The 25851-nt window shown below is 43.6% G+C and overlaps 1 protein-coding gene across 9 annotated transcripts in view; it reads right to left on the bottom strand.

The window, feature by feature from the left end:
* Positions 1-25851, bottom strand: part of LOC119660390 (dystrophin, isoforms A/C/F/G/H) — a 1277654-nt gene that overhangs the window by 39571 nt on the left and 1212232 nt on the right. For all 9 annotated transcript variants that reach the window (XM_038068919.1, XM_038068914.1, XM_038068920.1 and 6 more), the window contains 5 exons: positions 16223-16423; positions 16027-16160; positions 14930-15159; positions 14675-14803; positions 2404-2500 (listed from right to left, as the gene is read on the bottom strand). In XM_038068919.1, the coding sequence (XP_037924847.1) occupies positions 2404-2500; positions 14675-14803; positions 14930-15159; positions 16027-16160; positions 16223-16423 (791 nt within the window). The remainder of the gene's footprint in view (positions 1-2403; positions 2501-14674; positions 14804-14929; positions 15160-16026; positions 16161-16222; positions 16424-25851) is intronic.

The following is a 25851-nucleotide window of genomic DNA, read 5'->3' as shown; positions in this document are numbered from 1 at the left end:
TGGGTCAATGGGGACCATAAAGGAAATAAAGGCCATCCTGCCCTAGGGCTGTTGTTTTCTTTAACCAGTGCGAATCAAATCAGCTGGAATAGGCCAAAATACCACAAAGTTTTGTTTGCGCCTTTCGAACATTTGGTTTGAAGAACTAATCAACTAATGTTCAGGTTAACTAATTAATCAACAGATGTGATGTTGGCCTATCCTCCATGTCATCCTACCGCCAACCGCTTCTATATAGAAGGTGTTATATTCATAATGTTACACAAGGTTTCTCGAGTTCCACAAAGGTCAAGGGAAATCAATAGCACACGCGGTGGACTTTCCTTAATTACAGCTTCCTTACCTGAGACATGAACATCTGACCTAACCCAATAATGTCATATTACAACTGTCAGGTATACAAGGAAAAATGTTCCTAGCAGGATCGTCCTGTTGGATCCAATTAGCAGAAAAAGGGAAAACTTTCTCATTGAACTTGTTCGGGGTGTAGGTGGTTTTTTGTTGGCTCTTCAATAATTAGTAATATCGTTTGCTCCAGTTTTATAGAATTAAAAGGAAGCATATGTGTGTATCCCTACGGTGCAATTTTCCCTCGAATGACACAGAAAACGTCACTAAGAAAGATAAATTGCGGTTGGTGAAGGACTGAAATAGCGGCTTGAAATCCGTTTTTAAGGTTTTGTGTAAACACAAAACCTTATTAAAATCGGTTTACCGTCTGTCTGTCTGTCTGTCTGTCCGTCTGTCTGTCTGTCTGTCTGTCTGTCTGTCCGTCACACGCATTTTTCTCGGAGACGGTTATAGGGATTGACACCAAATTTGGTAGAAAGGTGGGAACTGTGAACGCTCACACATACAGTGAGTTACATCCTTTTACGTTGAATTTGAGGGGGGGGTCCCCATACATGCAAAAGGGGGGTGTAGAATTTTTTTTCATCAAATATAGTCATGTGGGGTATCAAATTAAAGGTCTCGATTAGTACTTTTCGAAGCTGGTCTTAGTTTTGACATTTCTTGGAAACGTGGAGAGTACGGGAGGTTGAAAGTGATCATTTCTTTAAGGGGGCCATTCTCAGAAACTACCAAACCGAACAATTTGAAAAAAATCAGGAAGCTGCCACTATATGGTGCCTTGGCTCCGAAATACCTTTCATACCGGTATCTGTTCAAAGAAAGTTAATAATAGTATATTACTATAATTTTTTGTAATTGGCTGGAAGCCCCCCTTAAATTAATCATAGCGGCACGAAATTCTGCAATGATGTAGGCTATAATGTAGAGCATGCTCATACCAAGTTTGATGGAAATCGCACTATTACTAACAAATTTATAATACGTCGAAGTTGTTGCTTCTTTGAAAATTGAAGACTATCAATGTCAATATCACCCGAAAGTGGACATATGCATATATTACGTGCTACGTACTAAGAATTACACAAAACCTTTCGTACCTGAAGCGTCCAGCTTCCGGTTTCCCGACTTGTTCTTTATTGTTGGATATAATGGAAAATCATTGTGTTTGAACTGAAAAATATGAAAATATAGTATGTACGTATAGATGCCGTGGTACGTCCTCATCCATAATTAGTAATATTACTCAAAAACCTGACTTAATCCTCATAATATATGGTCTGAAAAGAATTTCACTACATCAAATATAGAATCTCCATCCCCTCATCTGCCCTCTTTCTGAATGATATAACGATTCTCATAGAGACGGAAATGGCGCTAAACAAAAATCTTTATTGAATGTGTTCGAAAATATGACGAATAGACATCCTTGCCTTGGATGATATATGATGCTATTCCTCCCTTTTATATTCCTGAATGCCGACATATACCTGCCCACATAGAGCTTTTCACAGCCCCAGCGAAGGACCTATCCACCTCGGGCGTACTCGTATCACCCCCAGTGAATGTGAGGGTCATAAAAATGATACATCACGTAGACTTTCACGCAAGAAACTTTCTCCACTTTATCTTGAGTGAATTTTGTGCAAAAAGAAAATTCGCTTCGTTATAGATGGTGTGACAGTGTTGCGAAACTTATTCGGAACCGAGGGATGTATTTCAATGTACTTTTATCTGTTTTGGATGAGAAATGGGGCGGATGCATTGAGGAAGATACGCTGGTGATGGATTCGCTGTACTTCCACAACATTGAATGTAAGTAATAAAATTGCATAATGTCCCTGCTCGCGTTTTTGTGAGATGTTCTTTGAATTTATGGGTCCGAACCAAACTATGAAAGACTATTTGTCTCCTTAAATTGCCACCGAAAAATTAGCATTCCTTTGAAATTATACATTATCACCTAAGGACCACTGTTTCCGATGAACATTACTCACATATCCTCCGTCGTTCTGCAACTTGAAGGCTATTATTACTTTTTTATTTACTTACCATCTTGTGAGATTCCGGCTCTTTCGAGGCACGAGCGAACCGAGGGTTCAATGTTGGAGCCACCAAATGCCGCCACTTCGCCCAACTGACGAGGAACCTATCCAGAAAAGATTTCACAAAAAGGATTAGTTACAAAAGAAATCATATTAAGCTTGAGTGTAATGTTTTGATTTTATAGAGCTGACATAAATCGATGGCAAACGTTGCGCTGACAAAGGAGCAGAAAGTTTGTCTTTATGATTTAAGGATATTTTTGTATCATACAGAGATAGGATTCGATGAACAGCGAGAGCACAGGCGAATATTTCCTGTTTTGAAAAAAGTTCGCTCGATGTAGGTTTCTCTACAAAGTGTTGAACGAGTTTGTTGAAAGGATTGTTTTTATGTTTTTATTTTTAAAAATAATTTTTTATATTTAAGAAATAGGTAACAAGAATATATAGATTGGAAAAATGAACAATAAAAAACAATCTTTTAAAATAACAAAAATAACTTAAATCTAATGGCCACTGTGGGCTTTTAGGAGCTTGTATTCTTTTCCAAGTTGAACCGATGTTTATCCCTTCACTTTAATGAAAACTTGATAATATCTAGACAATTCGTCCGGAATTCCAAGTAAAATTAACAAACCAGGTACGTTTGAAATAGTTTTCTGGCATGTTTTTTTGTATTTTACAAAGTTCTCGTATTTAACAAAGTTCAATACACAATTTCAAAAAAGTACTCCTATTATAAATCCGAGATATTAGAAATTATACTGATTTCCGTCCGTAACTATTTTCTTTCTGCACAAAACTCGTTCTTTTCACAATGACTGCCAACTGTCTTTTTTTACTTATTATTATTATTTTTTTCATCTGACGTTTCTCGTCACCTACTCTATTCTTCACTCTTTTAGCGAGGTCTGAACTGAGTGAAGCGCCGGTGACGTCATCTGTCCGCTGGTATTCGCGACATTCGAAATAAATTTCGAATGCCGCGAATCCTGCCGCGCCACAGGCTCTCAAAGTTTTCGAATAACGATTTACAGACAGAGAAGAGAAACATTAAGAAATAAAAATTTAATTTTACAATAAGTTGTTGGGAAATGGTCAAAAAGCCGACAGACTTCACTTGGTCTTAGTGGCAAATAAAGAAACATAAAAGTAATAATAAATATTTAATCGCTTCAAAAGATACTTTTAACTTAAATTATTGTTCTTAAAACTATCATAATTATATATTTTTTCTTTTTTTTACAATAACACCCATAGGGAGAAAAGGTAATAATAAAAGTTGTAATATTTACAAAGAAACAAAGAATAATAACGTATGTATGTATAAGTTACAACTGGAGGCAAAATCAACACCCGTTCAATATGTACATATTTACAAAGCCCCACCAAGAAACAAATGGCAGAACTGAGCACGGTCACCGCTAACCGGCATCCCGCAGCCACCAGTACCAGGATTTCTCCTTTTCATCCCGCTTAATATCAATTGCTCTCGCTCTGGAGTATCTCCAGTCGAATCCCGGAGCCCCCACTGTCAAATTCGGGGGGTATTCTATCCTTTTGTCCGTGGCCCGTCTATGTATATGATTCATAACCGGATCACCGGCAGAATCAAGAATTAGACCATTCCTGTCAAGATACACGAACGCTTCGGGAGGAATGAAGCCTGTCGTCAGAGTTTTTTCGAAATACCCATCATTTGGGTAGAACGGCTGCGAAACCCAAGGATTCTCACCATGCGAAGCAGATCGTACTATATGATTCCGAATCAATCTGACGATAACTGTGTCGATTCTTGGCACAACAGCAGCTGCATACATCACTTCATTAGTTACACAGTGCTCATAGTTTGACGAAGCAGTCCTATGAAGCCTCGTGCAAGCACGCAGACATTTCCTTTCAATCCTTATTTTCTCCATTTGGCTAGCACTCAAATTAAGCCAGATAGCACACCCATAGGTGAGCACCGGTCTAACCAAAGTAAGATAGCAAATAATCTTAACCTTTCTGCTAAGATGTGGAGCATAAAAGAGTTTTCGAAGAGACACGAATGCCCTGCGAGCGCTTTCTAGCGCGACTTTAACTATCCTGGTCCGCGACAATGTGGAAATCTCTCCAATTCCTTTTCAAGTTCCTACTGGCATACGCCAAGGTATTTCAAAACAGAATCGTTCGTGAAGAACTTAATATCATTGAACATCTTCTGAAGTTCAACTTGCACCTCAGTTACCTTCTTGTGTGCCGTGTAGGCTACCAGATCGTCAGCAAAAGCAACCAATGACCTTTTAGGAGATTTATTAAAATCGAAAGAGTTTAGTAATTCACCGGCAAATACCGCAAAAAGTGTAGGCGCAGTCACTGTCCCTTGCTGTAATCCATTCAGAACAGAAAATTCTCTGTTAGTAGTGAGATTTCCGTCCGTCATCGCTACGGGGTGGCTGGGAAACTTATTCTTCAGGAGCCTGAAAATCAGCCCATCCAACCAGACGGTATCAAAGGCTTTCTCCATGTCTATAAGGCAAGCGCCTACGCACTCACCATTGTTAATCCGCCAGCGAATATCAGACGTTACCTTCGTTATTGCATGTGTTGTCGAATGTCCAGATCGAAATCCGAATTGCGTGTTCGGCAATAATTCCTTCTTCTTGATATGCCCGTTCAAGGCTTTCAATACCAAAACCTCAAACATCTTGCTGATGTTAGGCAGCAAACTGATTGGGCGGTAGCTTTGAGGGCTGGATGAATCGTTCCCTCTCTTTAAAATCGGGAATACTCGGGCTTTCTTCCATTGTCCTGGAAAGAAGGAATTGTTCAATAAATTATTGAACAAAATGCAATAATTACGAATGGCAATGTCTGGTAAATGCCTGGGGGCTACGTTGGGAATGCCATCCATACCAGATGATCTCTTATTGTTTACTCTTCTAAATATGGAAGTTAACTCTACACATGACAAAGTAATCAAGCAGATTATCACTCGGTATGAGATCAGCCTGCAACGCAGGGCTAAACTGGAGAACTGTGATGCCGTTCAGGCTATATTTGAAATTGTGGACATCTCGTTCTACAATTTCCGAAAGTCTCGTTGGCTCTAAGTCCGTTCTGGGCAGATGCACCGATTCAAAGTGCTCCCCTAGTTCGAGTTTCAGAGCATCATCCATCACGATGTAATTGCCTTGAGCATCAGCAGTTACACTAATGGTGTCTATACCTGAGTCAATAATGTGTTGTATCTCGCCGCCACCGATTTTAATTCTCGGCACAGTTACTCGTGACTTCTTCCGGAATAACGTATTTATCTTAGTAAACATGGAATCTGAATCCCTTGGTGAAATACCCTTTAACTTCTCCCGCCATTGGGAGTTCACTTCATTTACGTAATGTTGGATAAGATCCCGCGCGATCTTTAGAAGTGATTTGAACTCAACCAATATGATAGTCCCCATATCTTCGATAGATTTTGTTGACGCGAGTGAGCAGAAGGCTTTTCACTTTTTTCAACCGTTTTATGGCTGCAGTTTCATATCCTTCCATATTATTGCGAGGTTTAATCTTAGGGACGACTTGTTCAATTGTTTCCAGCGTCAAGTTCTCCAGCTTGAGAAGATACTGAAGTATTTCCTCGTTGCTCAAGTTCCTGTCACCTGGTGCAATTGTACTATCGTTTTGCCCATCAAGAGGTGGACATTCCTCTCGATATCCCCGAATAAACCTCTCTTGGAATTTCTTCCAATTTGTTTGTTTATAGTTCAGCCTGTGGACGCCACTGCTCATAGGCAGAAGGCGAACTCTTCGTCCATCAAACAGAACTTCAATAAGAATAGCGTTATGTTCGCTATCGTAAGGAAGAGTCTGTAGTTTCCGTTGAGGATTCCTAAAATTAAAGTTCAAGCGCGCGTCAGCAATACACAAATCCAGATAGGAATTTGCCCTGGGCCAGGTTGGACTCTCTGACCCATATAATTCGAATTTATACTCTATCTGGTATTGCTCTATCCAAGATTTGAGGAATACCCCTCTGGGATTGTTTGTGGCGTTTAGCCACGAGGTATGCTTAGCATTCAAGTCGCCAGCTATAATATAGTAATTATGCAGCCTATTCAGTTCGAGTATCGTAAACAGAGAATGGAACTCCTCCTTGAACTTGGCTCGATTGCTTCCCACTGCATAAACTGACAGAATGTATGAATTTCCTTCTCTAGGCAGTGAAAACAGAATACAAGAGACTTCCATACATTTCAGGATTTTAAATGCAGGCCTATTAATATGCCTGAAACGATAATGGCGACCCACAAGTATTCTGGTACCACCCCATCACAATTTCGTCTATCGTTCAAAATTCAAAATCCTTGAATGTTATCGAATGCCTCGCACCGAGGTGGGTTTATGAAATCAACACTATGTCAGGCTGTTGCCTGGCAGCGAAATCAAGGAGCTCCGCTCTTCGATGGATTCCTATGATGGAATTCACATTAATCGCGATGATCCGGAGACCATCCAGTGGTACCGCTGTGACTGCAAGCCTAGCAGCTGGCATGCTATTTTTGTAAATATTCTGCTATGCTGTTTATTTTTGTATTGTGTACGTGTAGCGTATGCTGCATGTTTTCACACATGGTTAGTATTTTATTGAGGATGGTGTTCATCCCGCCACTTGCATCTTGTTGGGGCTTATTAGCTCCCCGCTGTCGAACTACTTCTGCAAATGGGATCCCCGAGACGATTGGTGCCGAAGGGGCGGTACTATTCAACGCCGCTGACACCTTCGTCCTTTGGGCCGTTCTCGGTGCCTGCTGCCTTGTGACCTTAACATTGCCTTATGCAGGACATCCACGGTACGAAGCCGCATGCCCTCCGCTTGCGCAGTTGACACACAAAGTTTTTTCCTTTCCCCTGTTTCAGTCAGCGAACATTCCGCTGCGGTATGGTCTTTCCCGCACTTTACACATCGTAAGGTCATTTGCCAGTTCATTGCCGAGTGACCATAGCGCTGGCATCTTTGACACCGGACTATTTCGCCCCTTAGCAGGCGCTCAAAACGAATGGCCTGGTAATTAAGCGACCTGATGCCGATCAGATCAGTTCCCATCTCCCGGAGCATTGTGAGCACCTCATCGGGCTCTTCCTCCGCATTCAAGCCTTTCAGAAGGAAGGTTTGCACCTTCTCTTCCTGTGGAGTGTAGGTGAAGTGAGGAACCTTCACTGGGTCGAGGACCTCCCGTGCTTTTTTTGTAATCTGCAATTTTGTTACATTTGACTTGGACTCTCTCGGCCCCCGTCTTTTTAATAACAAAATTCGAGAGCCCCGCGCTCCCATTAAGTAGAGTGGCTAAATCTCTACCACCTAATTCATAAAAATTAATGGGGGGCACCCTTTCCCCTTTGTTGAAAGGATAAGGCATAAGTTCTTTATCCTCTTTGTGTGATAACAGTTCTCGATATTAATTGGACAGAAATTGAACTGATTCCAAGTATTGTTTCCACTATTAGATGCTTCCAGTTGTCATCAAATGAACTTTAATGCTTCTGTCATAGAGGAACTGCAAGATGGATCACATACCTCCTTCGATTATTTTCAACTTTTTGCATGCATTTAAACCATTCTGCATGGCAACTAATTATGCATCCTAGCAGATGCTCTTCTTAGGGAAGCAAAAACTACAAACTCTTCCATCATACCAATTGCAGAACTGACTGAAGTGTATTTCAATTCGTCGCAACTAGCTGCACTCTGAATAGTTCAAATGAAATGTAAATGTATCTCCATTACTAACGATACTAGATGCCGGTAAAACATACGATCTGTATGTATTTTAGAATAGCGAATTCTTACAAGAAAGGGCCAGCACATAAAATTCAAATCGACTAATTCAAAAATTAGCTGAGTTGTCTAAAGGGTCCAATTGTGTTGGTTTTGTTATGCCTGTGTATTTCTCTCACAATCTATTACAACGCGACGTCCGGAAAATGGTTATTGTCAGGGTCAATCCTAAAGAACAGATGCAAAATATAATAATGAATTAGTGTAATTTCTAGCAAGTATAGATTAGTTCGTCTACCGGTGGTCCTATTCATTAAGGACGGTAATGAACGTCACGAAAGTCAGCAATGAGTTACGGCTGCTTATAAAGCATTTTATGGATCAAGCAGGACTGAAATATACTCTGATGGCCTCTCATCTACCAAGACCGTCAGACGGTACTAGGAGACCCCACAGTTGACAAAACGGTGCGAATTTGGACTAGGGAGTCAAAAAATGCCTCCCCGAATCGTGCCCATTGGATAGCTTGCAGTCGGCAGTAATTGATGGACTATATTCGAACTAAATCTCACTGAGCCGTCACTTCATTTAGTAAATTTGACCTTACAATCACCAGAATTTCCAAGGACGACTGGGTTGTTATCAAGAAGGAGGCACAACAGACAAACAAACAACTGACTGTAAAGTGCGGTTCGAAGTCAGAGTGGTCCGGTCTGCAAAATCGGACGGCGACCTAGATTCAATCGACGTCACTAACGAGCTGTTGGAAGACATGAGGATCGACGGTCCGGCGGGAATTGACGAACCCTCCACCCAAACACATTATGCCGATCGCACTAGTATAGAAGCCTTTGGTCGGAGGCGAGCGAACCATCAAAGGGCTCCAAAGCAAATATTTCAATCTACTCTACACCACAGGAGACGCTGATCAGGACAGACCTAGAACATGTATCCTCACGTGGAAGAGTCTGCACGCTTTTCTGTGTCCAGCCCTGAGTTCCAGCGATCTAGTCGTGGTCAAACTGGAGCAGGGGGGGGGGGGGGGCAGAGCGTATATATTTCCTCACCTTACATGGCTCACGACCGATCAGCTCCGCCAGAAGAACTACAATATTTGACGAACACCATGGCAAAAAAGAAGGCCGACCTTTTGATAGGCTGCGACGCCAAGGCATACGCTATGGGACAGCTTGGAAATGAACGAGAGAGGTGAGTCATTCTCTGATTTTCTTATTACTTCAAACTTATCGGTGGGTAACAGGGGCAGTACACCAACCTTCCATTTTCCCAGCTCGGAGAACTGTGACGGTTGGAAGGAGGTCGTTGATATCACCTTAATAACCGACAATGAGATTCTTAAGGTGGAGAATTGGACAGTATCTGACCTGCTAAGTCGGATACTATTCAATCTTGATCTGATCGCAGAGGTCTCCAAATCTTTCAGAGTCGACAGGAGCATCGATGGGAGAAAGTTTGGTCCAGTAATTAAGAACAAACTCTCCAGTGCGCAAATTAGCAAGATTGGCACGGCAGACGAACTGCAGTCAAAGGTCAGGGTTCTTGAAAAGGCATTCGATACCACCTTTAAAGTCTCAGGCCCTACTAAGTACAGCAAGAAGACACTGCCACCGTGCTGAAATGAAGATCTCTCCAGCTGGAGGAAGTTGACCAGGGGAAATCTTCAACATCTGCTAGAGGCATAAATATTGGCAGCCATATAAGGACTGCCTGAAGAAGAACAAATCGGCCATCAAGATTGCCAAGGGGCGGTCATGTTACAGACGCAGCAGGAAAGGGTTGTGCCGTGGCTTATTGAGATTTACCGAAGCTGGATCTCTTTAGGATAAGTACCACAGTCCTTGAGACGCGCACGAGTTATTTTTATACCGAAAGCGGGCAGACATGGCCATGAGTCCGCGAAGGACTTTTGACCAATCAGCGTGACTTCTATCGTGCTGAAGACCCTAGAGCGCGTCCTGGACATCCACCTAAGGACGATTATGGAGAAAACGCCCTTCTCCCAGTCCCAGCATGCCCACCTCAAAGGAAAATCCACAGAAACCGCTCTCCACCAGGTAATTGACACAGTTGAGCCGTCACTACAGTACAAGTAGTAACCCTAGCTGTCTTCTTGGATATAGAGAAAGCTTTCAACAACGGTAGTACCAAAAGCCATCAAGGAGGCCTTGATCAGTATTGGATTGGAGGGGTATCTTACGCATTGGATTATAGCCATGCAGAGCTGTGAACAGAGGCACGCCCCAGGGTGGCATCATCTCTTCGGTGCTCTGATTAATAGTGATGGACGAAATTTTAAGAATATTGGACAGCAGCGGGGTGAAGGTAGTGGCGTATGCCGACGACTTGGTGATATTATTGCCAGGGATGTTTTCGTCCATTATGAGCGACATCATGGAAGGAGCGTTGCAAAGGTGTACCTGTGAGCCGCAAGATGCGGGCTCGGCATAAACCCAATCAAAACAGAACTGATGCTATTCACCACCAAGACAAGGATACCTGAATTCCACCTACCACGGTTGAATAAACAAAGATTGGTTCTTTCTTCTAATGTAAAGTATCTGGGTGTGATCCTGGATCCAAAGTTAAAATGGAGATAGAACATAGAACCGAGGGTTATGAATGCTTGTAAAGCCTGATGATGACACCTTCCCAAGAAATGTTAAAAATTAGACCGGCTTTAGAAAGTTTGCTTTTGTTTTACATAAACCTTAAACAAGTCGGAGTCCGTATATTAGCGAAGAAAGAAAAGAGTCCAGGAGAAAAACGGTCCAGGGAATCAGCAGGCGCCCAAGAGGAAAAAAAGCACACAAACAATTCCGAAAAGCTCGTGCCCCCACATTTGTCGATGGCTGCTCCCGAGCCCCAAATGTAACATAGTCATTCTGACCGACAGACAAACGGCCATCAAGGCCCTGTACTCTGCGACGACATACTCCAGGCTGGTGGGGCAGTGCAGAGACGCGCTGAACAGTCAGGGCGATACGCCCAAGGCCGCCCTCCTCTGGGTTCCCGGGAATATAGAGGGGAATGAGTGGGCTGACGGATTGGCCAGGCGGGGCTCTGCTCTTGGCAGCCGTTCGGCGGGTACAGTCGGTATCTCGCTGGTGACTATCAAAGGCGACTATTTCGCAACCGCGGGCATTAAATGGCGAAGGCTTACCATCTGTGCTAAGTCATACTTAACTACCACTGCTACCTAACTACCTACCTACCTACCTTGACCTTACAGGCCAACGACGGCTATGGAACGGTGGGCATTCTAACCCCTACACTCGTAGAAAACTAATGAACGACTAAAATAAACAAGTGGGAAACCGGAAGCTGGACGTTGAATTACCTGCGAAAGGTTCGTCATAGCGCACTGGTGACTCTCGACATCAAAAATGCATTCAATTCTGCCAGACGAAACCGTATCAATATATGATGCGTTCCACGGCTCCCAGTACCTAAGCAGGCTGTTGTCGTGGGATTCACAGATGACGCTGGGGTGGCTAAACCTTCCAATAACCAGGCCGAAGTAGAAATTTATGCGAGTGAGGTTTTCTGTACAATCAAGTCCTGGCTTGAATACTTCGGACTGAAGCTTGTCGAACAGAAAACGAGGTTGGTATTGTTTACGAAGTGACGAAAACGCAAAACCGCTCAGATCTGCATAGGCTCACATTCCGTTTGCTCCCAGCCAGGCATTAACTTTCGATTCAAAGCTTGGTTTTAAACCCATTTAAAGTTTACTGGGCAAAACCAACGGCCATCAGCTCGACATTAGCAAGAACATGTTTTCTTCGTCTACCCAAGATTCAAACGCCCAGGAAGAAACCTCGAGTATGAACTGGGATCTTAATGGTGGGAAATTTGGGCTATAGGGTGAAATCGGATACCGCGTGGAATGCAGTAGTTGGAGCGATGAAACGGATGCGCCAAAAGAAGCAAGCGTCATGCGTCCTCTTTAACCTGTCCGTCGACAAAGTGATCCGTGGTCCTGAGGTAAATGCAAGAGGTTCGATACTCTTTAAGTCCACCCAACTATTGGCCTATGCTGACGATATCGACATCATGGGAAGAACCACCCGAGACGTACAAACTGCCTTCATCCAGATCGAGCAGGCGGCGTGAGATCTTGGGGTGCACATCAATGACAACGTCAGCACCGAACACCAACCAACCAACAACATCAAACCGCACTGGTCAAAAGGGAAGAATAAAGATAGGAGACTGCAACTTTGAGACCGTTGATAATTTCTCCTATCTAAGTAGAAAATCACAACCGATAATAGCTACGACGATGAAATCCGAACACGGTTGTTGACAACCAACGGAGCCTACTCCAGCTTACAAAAACTATTCCGCTCCAAACGTCTCACCATAGGGTCAAAGCTCTTACTGTACAAGACACTGATCTTGCCAGTCCACATGCATTCCTCAAAGACTTGGGTTCTTAGCAAAAAAAGCTGCGCACTCTTGGCCGGGTTCGAGAAAAGAATCCTCCGAAGAATTTTTGGCCCCTTACATGCGGATGGACGATTCCGTAGCCTACAAACCACGAAATCTATGAGCGATAAAATCCGGCTCAATAGGTTACGTTGGGCGGGTCACTTAATCCGTATGGATGAGGATCATCCAGCCCGGAAAGTCAATAAGGGCAATATCTATGGCAGAAAAGGAAGACGAGGCAGACCCTGCCTGAGATGGAGCAATGGCGTAAGCCAGGGCGCCAGACAACTTTTAGGGATATCAAATTGGTGGATCTCGGCGCGAAATCGGGATGTCTCAAGTTCCTTATTAAGGCAGGCCTAGACCGGATACCGGTTGTTGCGCCGTTGATGATGATGTTAAAGACCGAAGGAGTAGGGTTGAGTACAGATGTGGGCCTACTCCCCATTCAGGAGGAGAAGTTGGACTACTGAGACCTCTCCTAAGGCTCCAGGCGAACAACGGTTCCACTCCATAGCGTAGCCCGCAATGGAAAGTTGTCCCTCCTTAATGTGTGGCCTACCCAATGCCGCTTCCACCTTCCGATCACATCAACCGCGTGTCAGCGCACTGTAATGATACATTCCAGATAGATGTTCACGAAGGCGTAGCGAAATTAGCCAAGAGGAAGATGGGTCGCGCTGATCATCGGCAATTTAGATCCGTGATTATTTCTTTACCCAACTGGGGCATGGAGGTTTTCTAGTCTTACTTGCACAAGATGAGGAAGGCATAATCTCCTGATTGTTTGTTTTGTAAAAGTGTTTTGAAAGTCGGTCGACGAAGTACACAATTTTTTCGCTTGCAAAAGGTGGGATGAGTTTCGTCAACAATTTTATCCAGACACAAGGGAAGTCTCTTCAAACGACGTTGTCAGAGAGATTCTGGGAGCTCTGGCAGATGGAGCCATGTGGCGTCAGCGGCAACGTAAGACGGAGCATGAAGGGATTGGGAAAGACAACGCACAGTTTAGAGAGGACAAGGTCAAGAGTGCGATCTAAGTGGTTTCTAGAAAGGTTAAACTGGAGGGCGCCACAGGTGTACATGAAAGTGGATTGAGGAAGGGAAGTGTGGGTCGAGTTATTAGGGAGAGGGAAGGCAAGGCGAGCATAGGAAGATTAAAGTCGCTACAGAGGATGCAAGGAAGTGAGGGAAACCAAACGATTAGGACCTCTGATAATCTGTTGAAGAAATCCTCGTACAGAAAAGGCGGGCTTAGGCAGGGAAAATATGCACACGATATGATAAAGGGACATACGTTTGGCGGAAAGACACGTCTGGTGATAGAATCGTAGGAGGAGGAGAAAATGCTATTAGGGCGCCAGTCGTCTTGCCAAGCGCAGTGCAGTCTCTGTCACAACGAAAGACAGAGTAACCTTCGAGGAGCTCAGAATATAAAATCCTGTCATCTAGCCAGGTTTCAGAAATGCAGATGACATGATGTTGGAATGCTAAGGCAAACAGTTTGAAATCCGACAGCTTGGTCCTTAGACCTTCATATTTTGATAAAATGATGATACACAGGAGGAAGGAAGGAGGAGGAAGCGTGTGGTGGTGCTAATGCAGCGGCTGTAGGATATTCGTCAGAAGTGCGTAGCGCATCCGATGCTGAGTAGGAAACATGTTTCTCGGATGGAGGACGATTTTTCAGTTGGCTATATGATAGTAAGGTGTCTAGTTTAGCTTTCAGATGACTCAAGCATTAATAAATATTTTAATGGAAGGTCCAATTTAGCAAATGCTGCAGAACCCCAGAGGTGTCAACGCAAACATAACCAATCAGTAGAAAACTAATTGTCCCAGTTAAAGGAGTGAAAGAATTAGGAATGGCTACCGGAAAGTACCTTAGTCATCAATTGTATTAAAATAAGTATGGCCCAATGTCTATTGTCGTCTACGATTATTTATTCTTACTACATTTTTGCTTTTTCAATACTGTGTAATACGACGTAACCAAGCTACAATAAACAAAGATACAACCCATGTCCTAAAAGTAAAAAGATATAATCAAGCATCTAAAACTCACCTGTATACAGTCATGTAATAGCAATCCCAACTTCCTTTGGTCGACTTTGCGTTCCGGATCGGCTATCAAACGAAACAGATACCGGTACTTCTCCTCGAGATGTCCTTTACACAATAATATCAGTCCAACCTAAATGACCAGGCGACACATTAAAGTCAAGTGGGTGAAACAGGCCGCATAGGCCACAAGGACAACACAAAAATCGACAATCATCACCATTATCCTTCACGGTCTCTTCATTTTTCAACTACTCACCTTAAAGCTTAGCACCCTTATCTGTCCAGTCCTTTGTGAGTCGTAGACATTGAGAATCCAATTAATGGCCAAATCAAGCATCAATGGCAAATCGATTTGATCGATGGTGACGTAGAGCGAGTGCAGGACAGTCGTCATATCGGGGATGTCGATCAATTTATCATTTTGCGCCCGTAGGCCATGTCGATCGAATGAATCGATTGCCACGGACATTGGAATTCGGTCCAAGGCTGAAATGGTAATTGTACACATTGAAAGGATGTTTTTGATAAATCGCTCGCAAAATGTTGTTGTACGCCAGAAGGGATGAAAAAATTCCAGAAAAAGCGAGACAACCATGACACGACCAGAAATTCCATTCAACGAGAAAATCTAACGAACTCAAAGAATTTCAAGGGGAGATATCCAAGGAAAAAGGACACAAATCTCTCTTTTAATCAAGATTTATCCTCGGTCAGGATACGCACTTAGTGTATTACGGCGGTTAATCAGATGTTAAAAGGAACTTTAGACATGTTCAGGTAAGGTGATTTCCATCCGAAAGTGAACTCCCTGAATCTTTTTCTATGACGTAAGGAATGTTGGAGGGTGGAGGAGGGAGCGTGTGATTGATAAGGGTTAAAGTTGGTGGAATGATGGAACACGACAAACACCACCAGTTGTCCGGATGATTATTTCAAAGGCGAAGGAACATATATCTCAATCCGTTAAACCTTTTTCTAGTGAAAGGTCCTTCAGGATTAGATTAAAAGCGGAGAGGCAAACAGAGTTTTTGGAGTTCTAATGTCTTTTTGGGATTAAATTGTGTTAGTGCATGTCCGTAGTGCAGACCTGTGTGTTCCTTCATAATCTTTAATTAGCTAACACATGCTTCGGAGAAAGTAGGGATAATTTGGTTGAATTCATAAATTATAAGAGGGCATGAAGGGTAACGATTACAAAAGTTGAAGAGGGGTCGAGTAGAAACAAAAATGTCTCAAATGGAGTCTGGTCTAGCCAGCACATAACTGTTTTCATCAAAGTCCTTAGGGTGAAGGGATGATTTGATAGGAGTTAACATAGCATTAGCATTAGCAACATCTTGGCTATCTACAAACCTAATCGTTTCTGAACTGCTCTCAGTTTTAGTGCCGTTCGATAAGCCGAGAATCGCACTTCATTCAAGTCGGCCAGAGATTTCATCAATTCAATCATTTCGGGATGGTCCCAATGCGTTGTTTCCCGTTCATGACTGGAACAAAAAAAAATTTTAAAGTTAGAAAAGTGTCATATAATTGAAGGAATGGAGCGTACTCTATATAGTAAGGCACATTTGCTGCGGTCGTTGCACGTTCCCATGGCGGTTTAACACTTTGTCCAAGGTTTGGTAGTGGTCCAATGGTGCCGCTGTTCGAGGTTGTTCGGCCATCCTCACTGTTGCCCAGTGATTGATTTGCACCAGCATTCATAAGGACTTTTTGCCGTTCGTCCATTGCAATTTGGAGTAGTTTCATTCTGAAAGGAAAAAGAATATATATTTATTAACTCGAGACACTGAATCGAAGACTACTATTTTAATAAAACTCTCTAGGAGTGGTGAACACTCGCAGCATCCAGAAAGACCAATATAGTTTTTCTAGCAAATATTCTCAAATAAATGTGCGTCTCCTGTGCGCTCCTGAAGGAAGTATAGGATATTCAGATAATATATAATAGGCTATGCTCGGAACCAAGAGTAAGGTTGGCAGTGGGATCCTTTAAACTACTGAAAAGGCTCGAAGTGCATAACATTTCATGAGCACTACTTCAGAGGGGTTTAGATATCATTTTGGGATCCCTCTTGAGAATGGTAAGAGACAGCATAGCCTTTTCTGGGGTAGGGTAGATAAATACGTTTATGCACAGAGTGTTGGATCAAGGCAACAGTACGTCGTTGGACTTCCAACTAAAGACTAGCCTAGAACCGTTTGTCACATTACTTCGGGCTTGCACGCGAGCACTCCCCCCTTGGGGAGCCTTCGAATCAGGCAATTCCTTTCACCAGATGGGGGGAAGAGGAGGAAGGAAACTGTTAGTTCAAGAACCGCTTGCCATCCAACCTCACCAGCGATCAAGCTCTACCTTCTTCCCCTTTCAACGAGGCTGACAGTAATGCACAACACGTCTGTCACCACTCCTAAGTATCTTCCTAACCGTGTTGTTGGAGAGAGCGCCCTGTATTTAAATAAAGTTTAAATCCCATCCAATTTTTCACAAGAAAAAAAGGTATGGTCGACATTGTCTACAACTCCATTGGAAAACACACAATCAGGAAATCGTGTCTTCCCTATCTTGACTATGTGAAATAGTCAACCTCACTATGCTTTCCATTCCAGTACGGATCTAAGATGCCAATAAGCCACGCATTCCATCTACCTCTTGTCTCGTTTTTCCAAGAGAGTTGCCACTCATCTAATCTACGTTAGTTATTCCCGAGCAACCACCTTCCTTGGTTCTTCCTCTTGAACTTGTATATGGCTTTACGCTCCCTGGTAAGAAGGGCCAGAGGAATCACTCCCACAAAGTCAGTGCATTAGGTAGACGCCACCCTTAAAGCCCCTGTCTCTGTACTTGGGCGCTTACGATGTAGGTACCTCCTTACTACGAGTATCGCCCCATACCTGTGCGCCTTAGAGCAGGACATACTGCGTTGTATTCATTATAAGACGTTACTAATTAGATCTAGGACCCCCAATGTTTGGCATAAGCCTATTTAAGGCCTTGTCTGGCCTTCATTTGTTCGAAAAAGCTAACCTTTGAATCAAGCGTCAATGCAAGGTGGTTTTGACTCGATTATCGACTCGCTAATTAACATGGAACGCGGAGTCGGAATTCTCTTTTCAGTCAAGGTGAATACTTCGATTTTTTTCCCGTGCAATGTTGAAACCAATAGCAGCCATCCATTCGCTTACCCATCGCATCAATATGCCAAGTCTGTTTCACGCCTGTTCGCTGTTGTGCGTCCAGCAGCAAACGCCGCAACGACATCTGCATAAGTGCCTACGAGTGATTCTTCTCGCATATCAGTCGTAGCAGACCACCGAAAGAAGCGTTCCAGAGATCCGGCCCTAGAATGGCTCCCTACGCTACCTCCGATGTAACTTTCATCCTTCTCTGAAGTTCTAGCGTCCTATAGAGCGGGAAGCGGTTTCACAGGCAATCCGTAAAGATCCGTAAAAGATAGTTCGGCAAATGGAAAGTATTATCTAGTATGCCTAGGATGTCATCTTATGAAATGAAAGGCATTTCTGACATAAAGCATTACGAGGAGCATCACGTGTCGAGTTCGCCAACTGTGTGCCTCCACTCAATGATGCGCATTAACGATGTGGATCGCCCTGCTCTAAAACCGAACTGTCATGGAGATAAGTCTCCGGAAGCACATATCGCTTTGACGAGTCTACTTCTAGTGAATTTTTCGAGCAATTTTCCGGCCATGTTAAGCATACAAAATGACCGGTATGCAGACTGCAGCCCAGGGTCTTCTTTCTGCAACCCTCGGTGCCTTCCATGCTCCTGTCATCAACTCGCATACGATGCGCAGGGAATAGCGCCCGTACAACACGGTCCATCTGCTCAGCATTAAGTGAATAGGCTTTCCTAGAGCCCCGATTTTTCGGATTACCAGTTTATAACCGAATCCCCAAGGGTTCCAATTCCATTCCAGAAGCGAGCTGTGTTTCCCTTTATTGTGCTACGGGTTCTCCTTTTGAGTGATCTTTATTCTGTCATAGTAGTGTACCAACATATAGAAGCTTTGCAAGACTTGATGCTCTCGTGACCATGAAAACTCCGCAGGTTGTCGTTGTCAGGTTCGTAGCTGAATTTATGACATTAAAAGCTGCAGCACTACCACCCTCTGCAGTGCTCCCCAGCGGGCCTCACCTGCTCGAAGAGCTTCGACAAATCTTCCGGTGTTCATCTTCCTGACGTAACACTCAAAGAAAAAAGCGCTGGCGTGACACACACCGAGAGGGTGTGTCCACCGGGATGTATTGATAATCGCTGGTGGAGAAAGTCTTTGAGAACTCGCTGTTCGTCCATCAGCTACACCAGTAATTCTGAGGTGAAGGTTACGTCGGGAATGCTTTCCTCGCAGCCTGGACGCCAAAACATTACAGTAAATCCGATGTTTAAAATTGCAAGTCGTATTCTGGCCACATTTTGAGAATTAATTTCACTCTGGAGTCGAAGTGCCATGAAGCTGGGTCCTTGTTTCGGTACTTTTTACTGATGAGCAGTAGATCAGCTTTTAATTTCGCAGCGGACTGCGTCAGCAACTCATGAGCACTGGCATTCCGACGCATATTAATCTGTAGAAAGCGGATCATGTTAACCGTGTCCTAGCTATTACCAGCTCTGCTCTCAAGACTGGACGCCGCCCCAAGCCCGAAGTACGCGGAACATTCTTATCAGGCACACAACGATTTTGTATATGTACCAAAGACAAGGAGGAGGACAAAATGATCTTCATTCCGAAAGCGAATCTTTCAAACCAATGAATCTTTGAATCTTTCAAACCAAATTGTCTTACATAATATGTACCACAAACAGTAGAGAAGAGCTTCGACAATACTTCGAAGGGACGTTCTAGTATCGAATCCCGTGTCAGGATAACGTGAGGCAATGCGATGGAGTCTGCGCAAAGGAGACGTGGAAAGCGCGATTATGAATCTAGCGTGTAGAAGAAATGAGACTGGGCTAGAGTAAGCTGACTCCACTTCATGATATAATACCTTATCATTGCTTCACAGATTAGGATGGAGTCGAGAGTGTTTTTAGTGAGTACAAATCCAACACACTGGTGTATTTGGGCCAGTATCCTTTCAAGATTTTCACCTTTTCAGGAAAAAAAGAAGGACAAATATTCAAATGGAGAGACAGACCAATTTTAGCAATGTTTTGGTCTCATTCATACATTCCGATATATGGGGAATAAAAAGGTACACGAGGATTGACCAACAGGTCAAAGAGAAAGGTAAGTTAGAAATCTATTTGCAATGAAAATAAAATGCATTTAAAATACTAATGAGTTCAGCCCCATCTCCGGTCTAAGCCTGCCTTAATAAGAAACCCCAGACATCCCGGTTTTGCGCCGAGATCCACCAATTCGATATCCCTAAAAGCTGTCCTGACATACGCCATCGCGCCATCTCAGGCAAGGTCTGCCTCGTCTTCTGTTTCTACCATAGATATTGCCCTTCTAGACTTTCCGGGCTGTATCATCCTCATCCATACGGATTAAGTGACCCGCCCACCGTCACGTATTGAGCCGGATTTTATCCATAACCTGACGGTTATGGTATCGCTCATTCTCTCGGAAATCAGATTTCACTCTTTGTCTGGGCAGAATGAGCATAGAGGTGTATAAGGCTTCATCCTGCTGACTTGTTGGTAGAACTTCTGTGCCCGTGTTGACTGCAGTTATTGCGGCACCAATTTCCCCCTTATGGGTGTTTCGGAAGGCTGTGTTGTGGATCGCTTCAGTGTTCACTCTCACCTGATCGTCAGAGGGGATTGTTGGTGGTGCCGTAATTAGAGCTCGGAGCATCATGCCAACGAGATAGTGGTCCGAGCCTATATTGGTCCCCCTAAATGTTCTGACATTCATCAAGGCTGAGAAGTGGCGGCGTTAAGTCAGTACGTGGCCAATTTGGTTGAAAGTGGTACCGTCTGGAGAGGCCCACGTATGTTTGTGGACCGCTTTCCGCGCAAACCAGGTATTTCCAACAACCACTTCGTATAATACTGCTAATTGAATAATCGGCAGCCCGTTATCATTGGTATCCCTATGTAAGGTATGGGAGACGACGTATCGCTTGAATACGGGCTGATTTTGATATCATACTTGGGACAGGTTTCGAGTGTCCGCTCAACTGCTACGTAGAAGGGTACCTTCTTCGACCCTGCAGTGTCCTCTGTAGGGGCGTGAACGTTTATGAGGTTTATATTTCTAAATTTGCCTCGCAAACGCAGAGTGCATAGCCTTTCACTTACATTTTCAAAGCCGATAACAGCAGGTTTCATTTTTTGGCTGACTAAGAAACCTACCCCGAGCACATGGTTTACTGGATGGTCACTATAATATATGATGTAGCGGCTCTTCTACAGGAAATCGATCCCTGTCCATCGCATGACTTGCAACGCTGTTATATCACCCTTATATTGGGACAGGGTATATGCTAGCTGCTCACCAGCATTCGGTCTGCAGAGGGAGCGCACGTTTCATAAGAAAATGCGCAAGTCGTTAATCCGATGTCGTTGCCGGGTTCTTCGTTGTAAAATTCATCCTGTCCGAGGATCCTTCTGTGGCTTCGTAACATCAGTTTTCCGTGTAGGATTGTCAACCCTACCCAACCACCAACCTGGAGGACCAGTTGGTACCTTTTGTCCCGTTTTTAGGTGCGGGAGACTCCCCTTCATCCGTCTCCGTCTGCAGTTTTTCATAAAGAAAGAGCTCCCAGCGATCACCACGTGGAGGTGGAGATAGGGTTTGGTAGTAGAGCTGTTGGTGTTGGTTCAGCAGACGTTTCGCAGGTTTTATGCCCCATCGTGGGTACCCACGATTCCACAATTCACGTTTCACCCTGGGATCTATGCTACACATTATGAGAAGAAAAATCCAAGATGTACGAACTATTTTCATCAAGATCGAGCAGGTAGGCGGGCCTTTGGCTCCATATTAATGAAGACAGAACGAAATATATGGTAGCAACATCGCTACCAAAAACCATGGAAGCAACAGCATCAAATCGCACTGATAAATGAGAATAATAAAGATTCGAGACTGCAATTTTGAGATTATTGATAATTCGTCCTATCTAGAGTGAAAAAGAAGAAGAAGAATTTTTGGCCTCCTGCAAGAAGGTGGACGGTTGTAGCGGAAGGTGTCGTTTCAAATCTCACCCGTAGCGGCAGTATTTGTATTGTGACTGGATGTCTGATATCTGTCCACTCAGACGTGAGAAATTACCTGAACTAAATGAGAGTAATAATCCTGACCTCTAACAATATACTGTAGTGTACCGTTACGGTCTTGAATGAAGTGCTCTAACACATAAGCGATAAGACGACCTTCTGGTTGTCGATAAAATCCGGCTGAGTAGTTACGGTGACCGAGTTACTTAATCTGTATGATTGAGGATGGTCCAACTCGGAAGGTCTAAAAGGGCAATATCTATGGTAGAAAAAGAAGACCTTGCCTCAGATGAAGCGATGGCGTAGTCCAGGATGCCAGACATAGGCATATCGAATTGGTGAACCTGGGCGCAATCCCGGTTGTCTGGAGTTCCTTATTAAGGTGGGGCTATACCGGATGGCGGCGGTTACGCGGTTCATGATATGATGATGATTAAACTACGACGCGATGAACGAGCTGGTTGAAAGATAGCCTGTCGACATTTCTACCCCGGGTTTGAATCCCGGTTTGCCATGTTTTTTGTGACGAACGTAACAAGGTGTCCCTGAATTTCATATGTTTCATACTTTGGAAAACTTTTCTTTCATGGGGAATCTGTGCTGTCCGTCTATAAGAAATATCCTTAGATTCACAAAGGCCTACAACCTTGTTGATGTTTTTGAGTAAATCCAAGCCTTCATTCCTCGATGAAATGTCTTATATGAACCCTTCCTATCAATTAGAGTATAGCAGGTGCCGCTTAATGTTCGAACTCCCTGAGGTACTGACCATCTCTGCAGTTATTTTGGATTAATTTTTATTATTTCAACTGGATTCGTTCTGATGACATCTGTCAACGTCACTTAAGATTCATTGGCATGCACATCGTTTCTTGTCATCCTAGATCAAATATTTGCTCATTCGCATTGTAAAATGGATTCACACTTAAAATTAATATTTTTTATTTGCATTTCATTTTTAGAACCACGAATAGTGGCTACACCTGTGCTCGTATCTACAATCAAAAATCCCATCCCCCAACATACTTCTATCCACTGAACCAACCTCAACATCGTTGCTAATCTTTGTCGCAAAAAGCCACGACTTCAGATGAGAACGACCCGTTGAATTGAGCGACAGCATCCTGTCCCAGAAAAGCACAGATCCCTGGAGCCCTGCGGTCCCTGGTGATATAAATGCAAATCATCATTTCCAGCTTTTCGCTGAAATACCCAGGAAGCAGAGCTTTAACTGTGAAAATACCATTAAGTGATACTTCATTTATTTGTTTCCTCCTGGAATCCATATTCTGTGGGCGAGCAAAGGACGTCAGCACGACAACGGTGCAAACGGAGATTAGGACGACGCAATTTGGATACATTAACACCACATTGAATAGCAACATGATGACGGCGATGACGGAAAGGACGACTGTAATGTAGAGCTGTCGCGAACGGATGAATTACACTTGAGAATTCAAATTAAATAGATGGATGGATGGTTGGATGAATGTTTCCGTTGTAGTCCACTTAATTTAATGCAGGATTCGGTAGTGCTGGTACCGGTAACAGGGTGCACTTGGCGGTGGTAAGTAGTGTTTACTAGGGAAGGTATAACTTGGCGCAAGGATTTGCGGATATTTAATTAAAGCCTTTATTTTAATAGTTGAAACTAAGAGTCGAGTATATTTTCAGTTCCACCCGGGATCTAGATTTTGATCCCATGACTGCTTCCTTGATGGTGTAACCACACAAATGTTTTATAGAACTCGAGAATTGTTTGCAAATTAACTGCGGTCATTGGAGAGACCAAATCCAAATCTTTCCTAAAAACTAAATGCAAGGTATGATCGACGGCACCTTATTTGCTTAGATATTCACACATGCGATAGTCGTGACCACAATCTTAAGTATAGCTGTAGTTACCCCACTATGCTAAATTCTCTCTGACATCTCTTCGTGACAGGTCCTTTGGAAGACCTCACCTCACCTCACGGATTGATTGTCGTTAGAAAAAATGATCGTACCATTTAACAAGCCTCGAACAAATATTGCGCTTCTTCGCAGGACGCTTCACAAATCAAGAACTTGAAAGATTCTTTCAGAAGGGGCACATCGATATCTGATCTCTGCAAAAACGTCGATGATATCCTGTGGCATAGAGTGTCAATGCCTTCAATTTCACTCAACATAGTGTCACTATTGCCATTTTCGAGAGTTTCCGTGATGCCATAAAAAAAAGTCTATCGATTTGCTGTCCAATTGATGAGGCTCACTATTGGCCCAGCTAGCCGCAATTTATTTCTTCTCCGGATATACACCATAAGCAGATTGACCGGGTGCCAAGAGAGAAGCCTTCTGACAATTACTCGACAGAAAGACCTATACCGTGCCTGCAGATGATTTTATTGATTCTACTGTCATTGCCGCTCCTCATGAGACAATGGCACCTCGACATCGGCCGTTGATTGCTGTCTTGAGGACTGAACTGACCCGCTGGAACAACTGCCCCAGTCAGCCACATAGAAGCAGAAAAGACAATCAAACAGGAAAAGCAAAGCGACCTAACGACATTGGAATTGAGCTCCTTATCAGTCGCCCTACTTAGGTAGGTAGAACAACATTTAACTGACAAGCAAACACGGTTGGTCCAATATGGCAAAAGAAAAGCAGTCAAGCGAATGTTCAAAGTACCATCCGATCTGGTTGTTATTCTATATCATGCTTTCCTAAACCTATTGACGGCATTAGACCAGACAAATTCATATGGTATGTTTTGTACCCTCAGAGGTCGCCCTCGATCTCTAATGGACTAATGGCATCTCCAAAGTGGCCGTACAAGTAGTTCTGACCCAATAGTCGGCATTACACCTACGTCCTACTGGACAATACCTGGAACCTGCCGACGTCAACGGAGCTATGCGAGCCCTGATCAGGTAATATGAACCGTTATAAGCAGACTACGTCGTCTCGAAGGAGCGCTAATCCGGGCGTGAATTCTGGGATCAGCTAAACGTAAGTGAGGGGTGAGCAAACAGAGAAAGGAACTTTCTCCCCGAGAGTACATTCCTTTCTGACTATTGCGACCCTCTCCTTTGCATACGATGGGCTGGCACAATTTCTATAGAGAATAAAAATATAAAAACTAAGACGAAAGAGTTGGCTGTGTTTTAAGAGTAACACGAAAGTGGCTCGTCCGCCACAGCGCCCAGAGGAATCAAGGGTTGAGACACCCGGAAAGGTATCTTAATGCACGCGGCCAAAAATAGAGAAAGTTTCGCAAACTGATACAATCACGGATGCGGAAACGGTCACCTCAGTACCAAGCAATGTTTCTGCTCTGGAAAAAGACTCACAAAAAATTCATTCCTGAAACTCCTGGATATACACCGAGTTAGAGAGCAGACTTATCAGGAAAAACGTGACAGTTGTGAAGCGCACGCCGCCTGCAGCCATCTTCCAGAAACAAGTTAACAAAGGCATGAAAAACTGACTAACAGAGCCGGAGGAACTCATGGACCTCATTTCCTCCTTTCCTTCTACATTTCCTTCGACATAGATAGCAACAGATGACGCGGGAGAGTACAAGCAACCAAACTTCCTGTTGATAGCTCTACAAACGCCAAACGGGCGGCAGACATGCTATTGCAGTACAAACTGAGGAAAAAGTGAAAAGAGGAATACTTCAACCAGGTAGTTGCCAGGGCTTCACAGAAGAAGGCGGACGAGGACTGCAGAAAGCAACACGTCGCACCGTTAGAAATCCTTCTGCTTAAGGACAAGTCGGGTGCGAGTGGTTGGCAACGAAAGGAACAGCTGAAGAGACGAAGGGAGGTTAGGCTGCCAGGTCTGTTCATTAAACCGATAAAAGGTAAGATATTTGCGGAAGTTCTCAGTAACAAGGCCGCTATGAGATCAAAACTGAAGACAAGAAGGGAGAAATATTTGTCGTTGAAATTGGTTCGCAGACAACAAAGAGGGTTATGTTCTGTGAGGCGGCCAAGAGC

Source organism: Hermetia illucens, chromosome 6 (genome assembly GCF_905115235.1).
Source record: "Hermetia illucens chromosome 6, iHerIll2.2.curated.20191125, whole genome shotgun sequence".
In the NCBI taxonomy this organism is placed as follows: domain Eukaryota; kingdom Metazoa; phylum Arthropoda; class Insecta; order Diptera; family Stratiomyidae; genus Hermetia; species Hermetia illucens.
The sequence above is the reverse complement of the archived record's forward strand: the minus strand, read 5'-3'. Positions and strand labels throughout refer to the sequence as shown.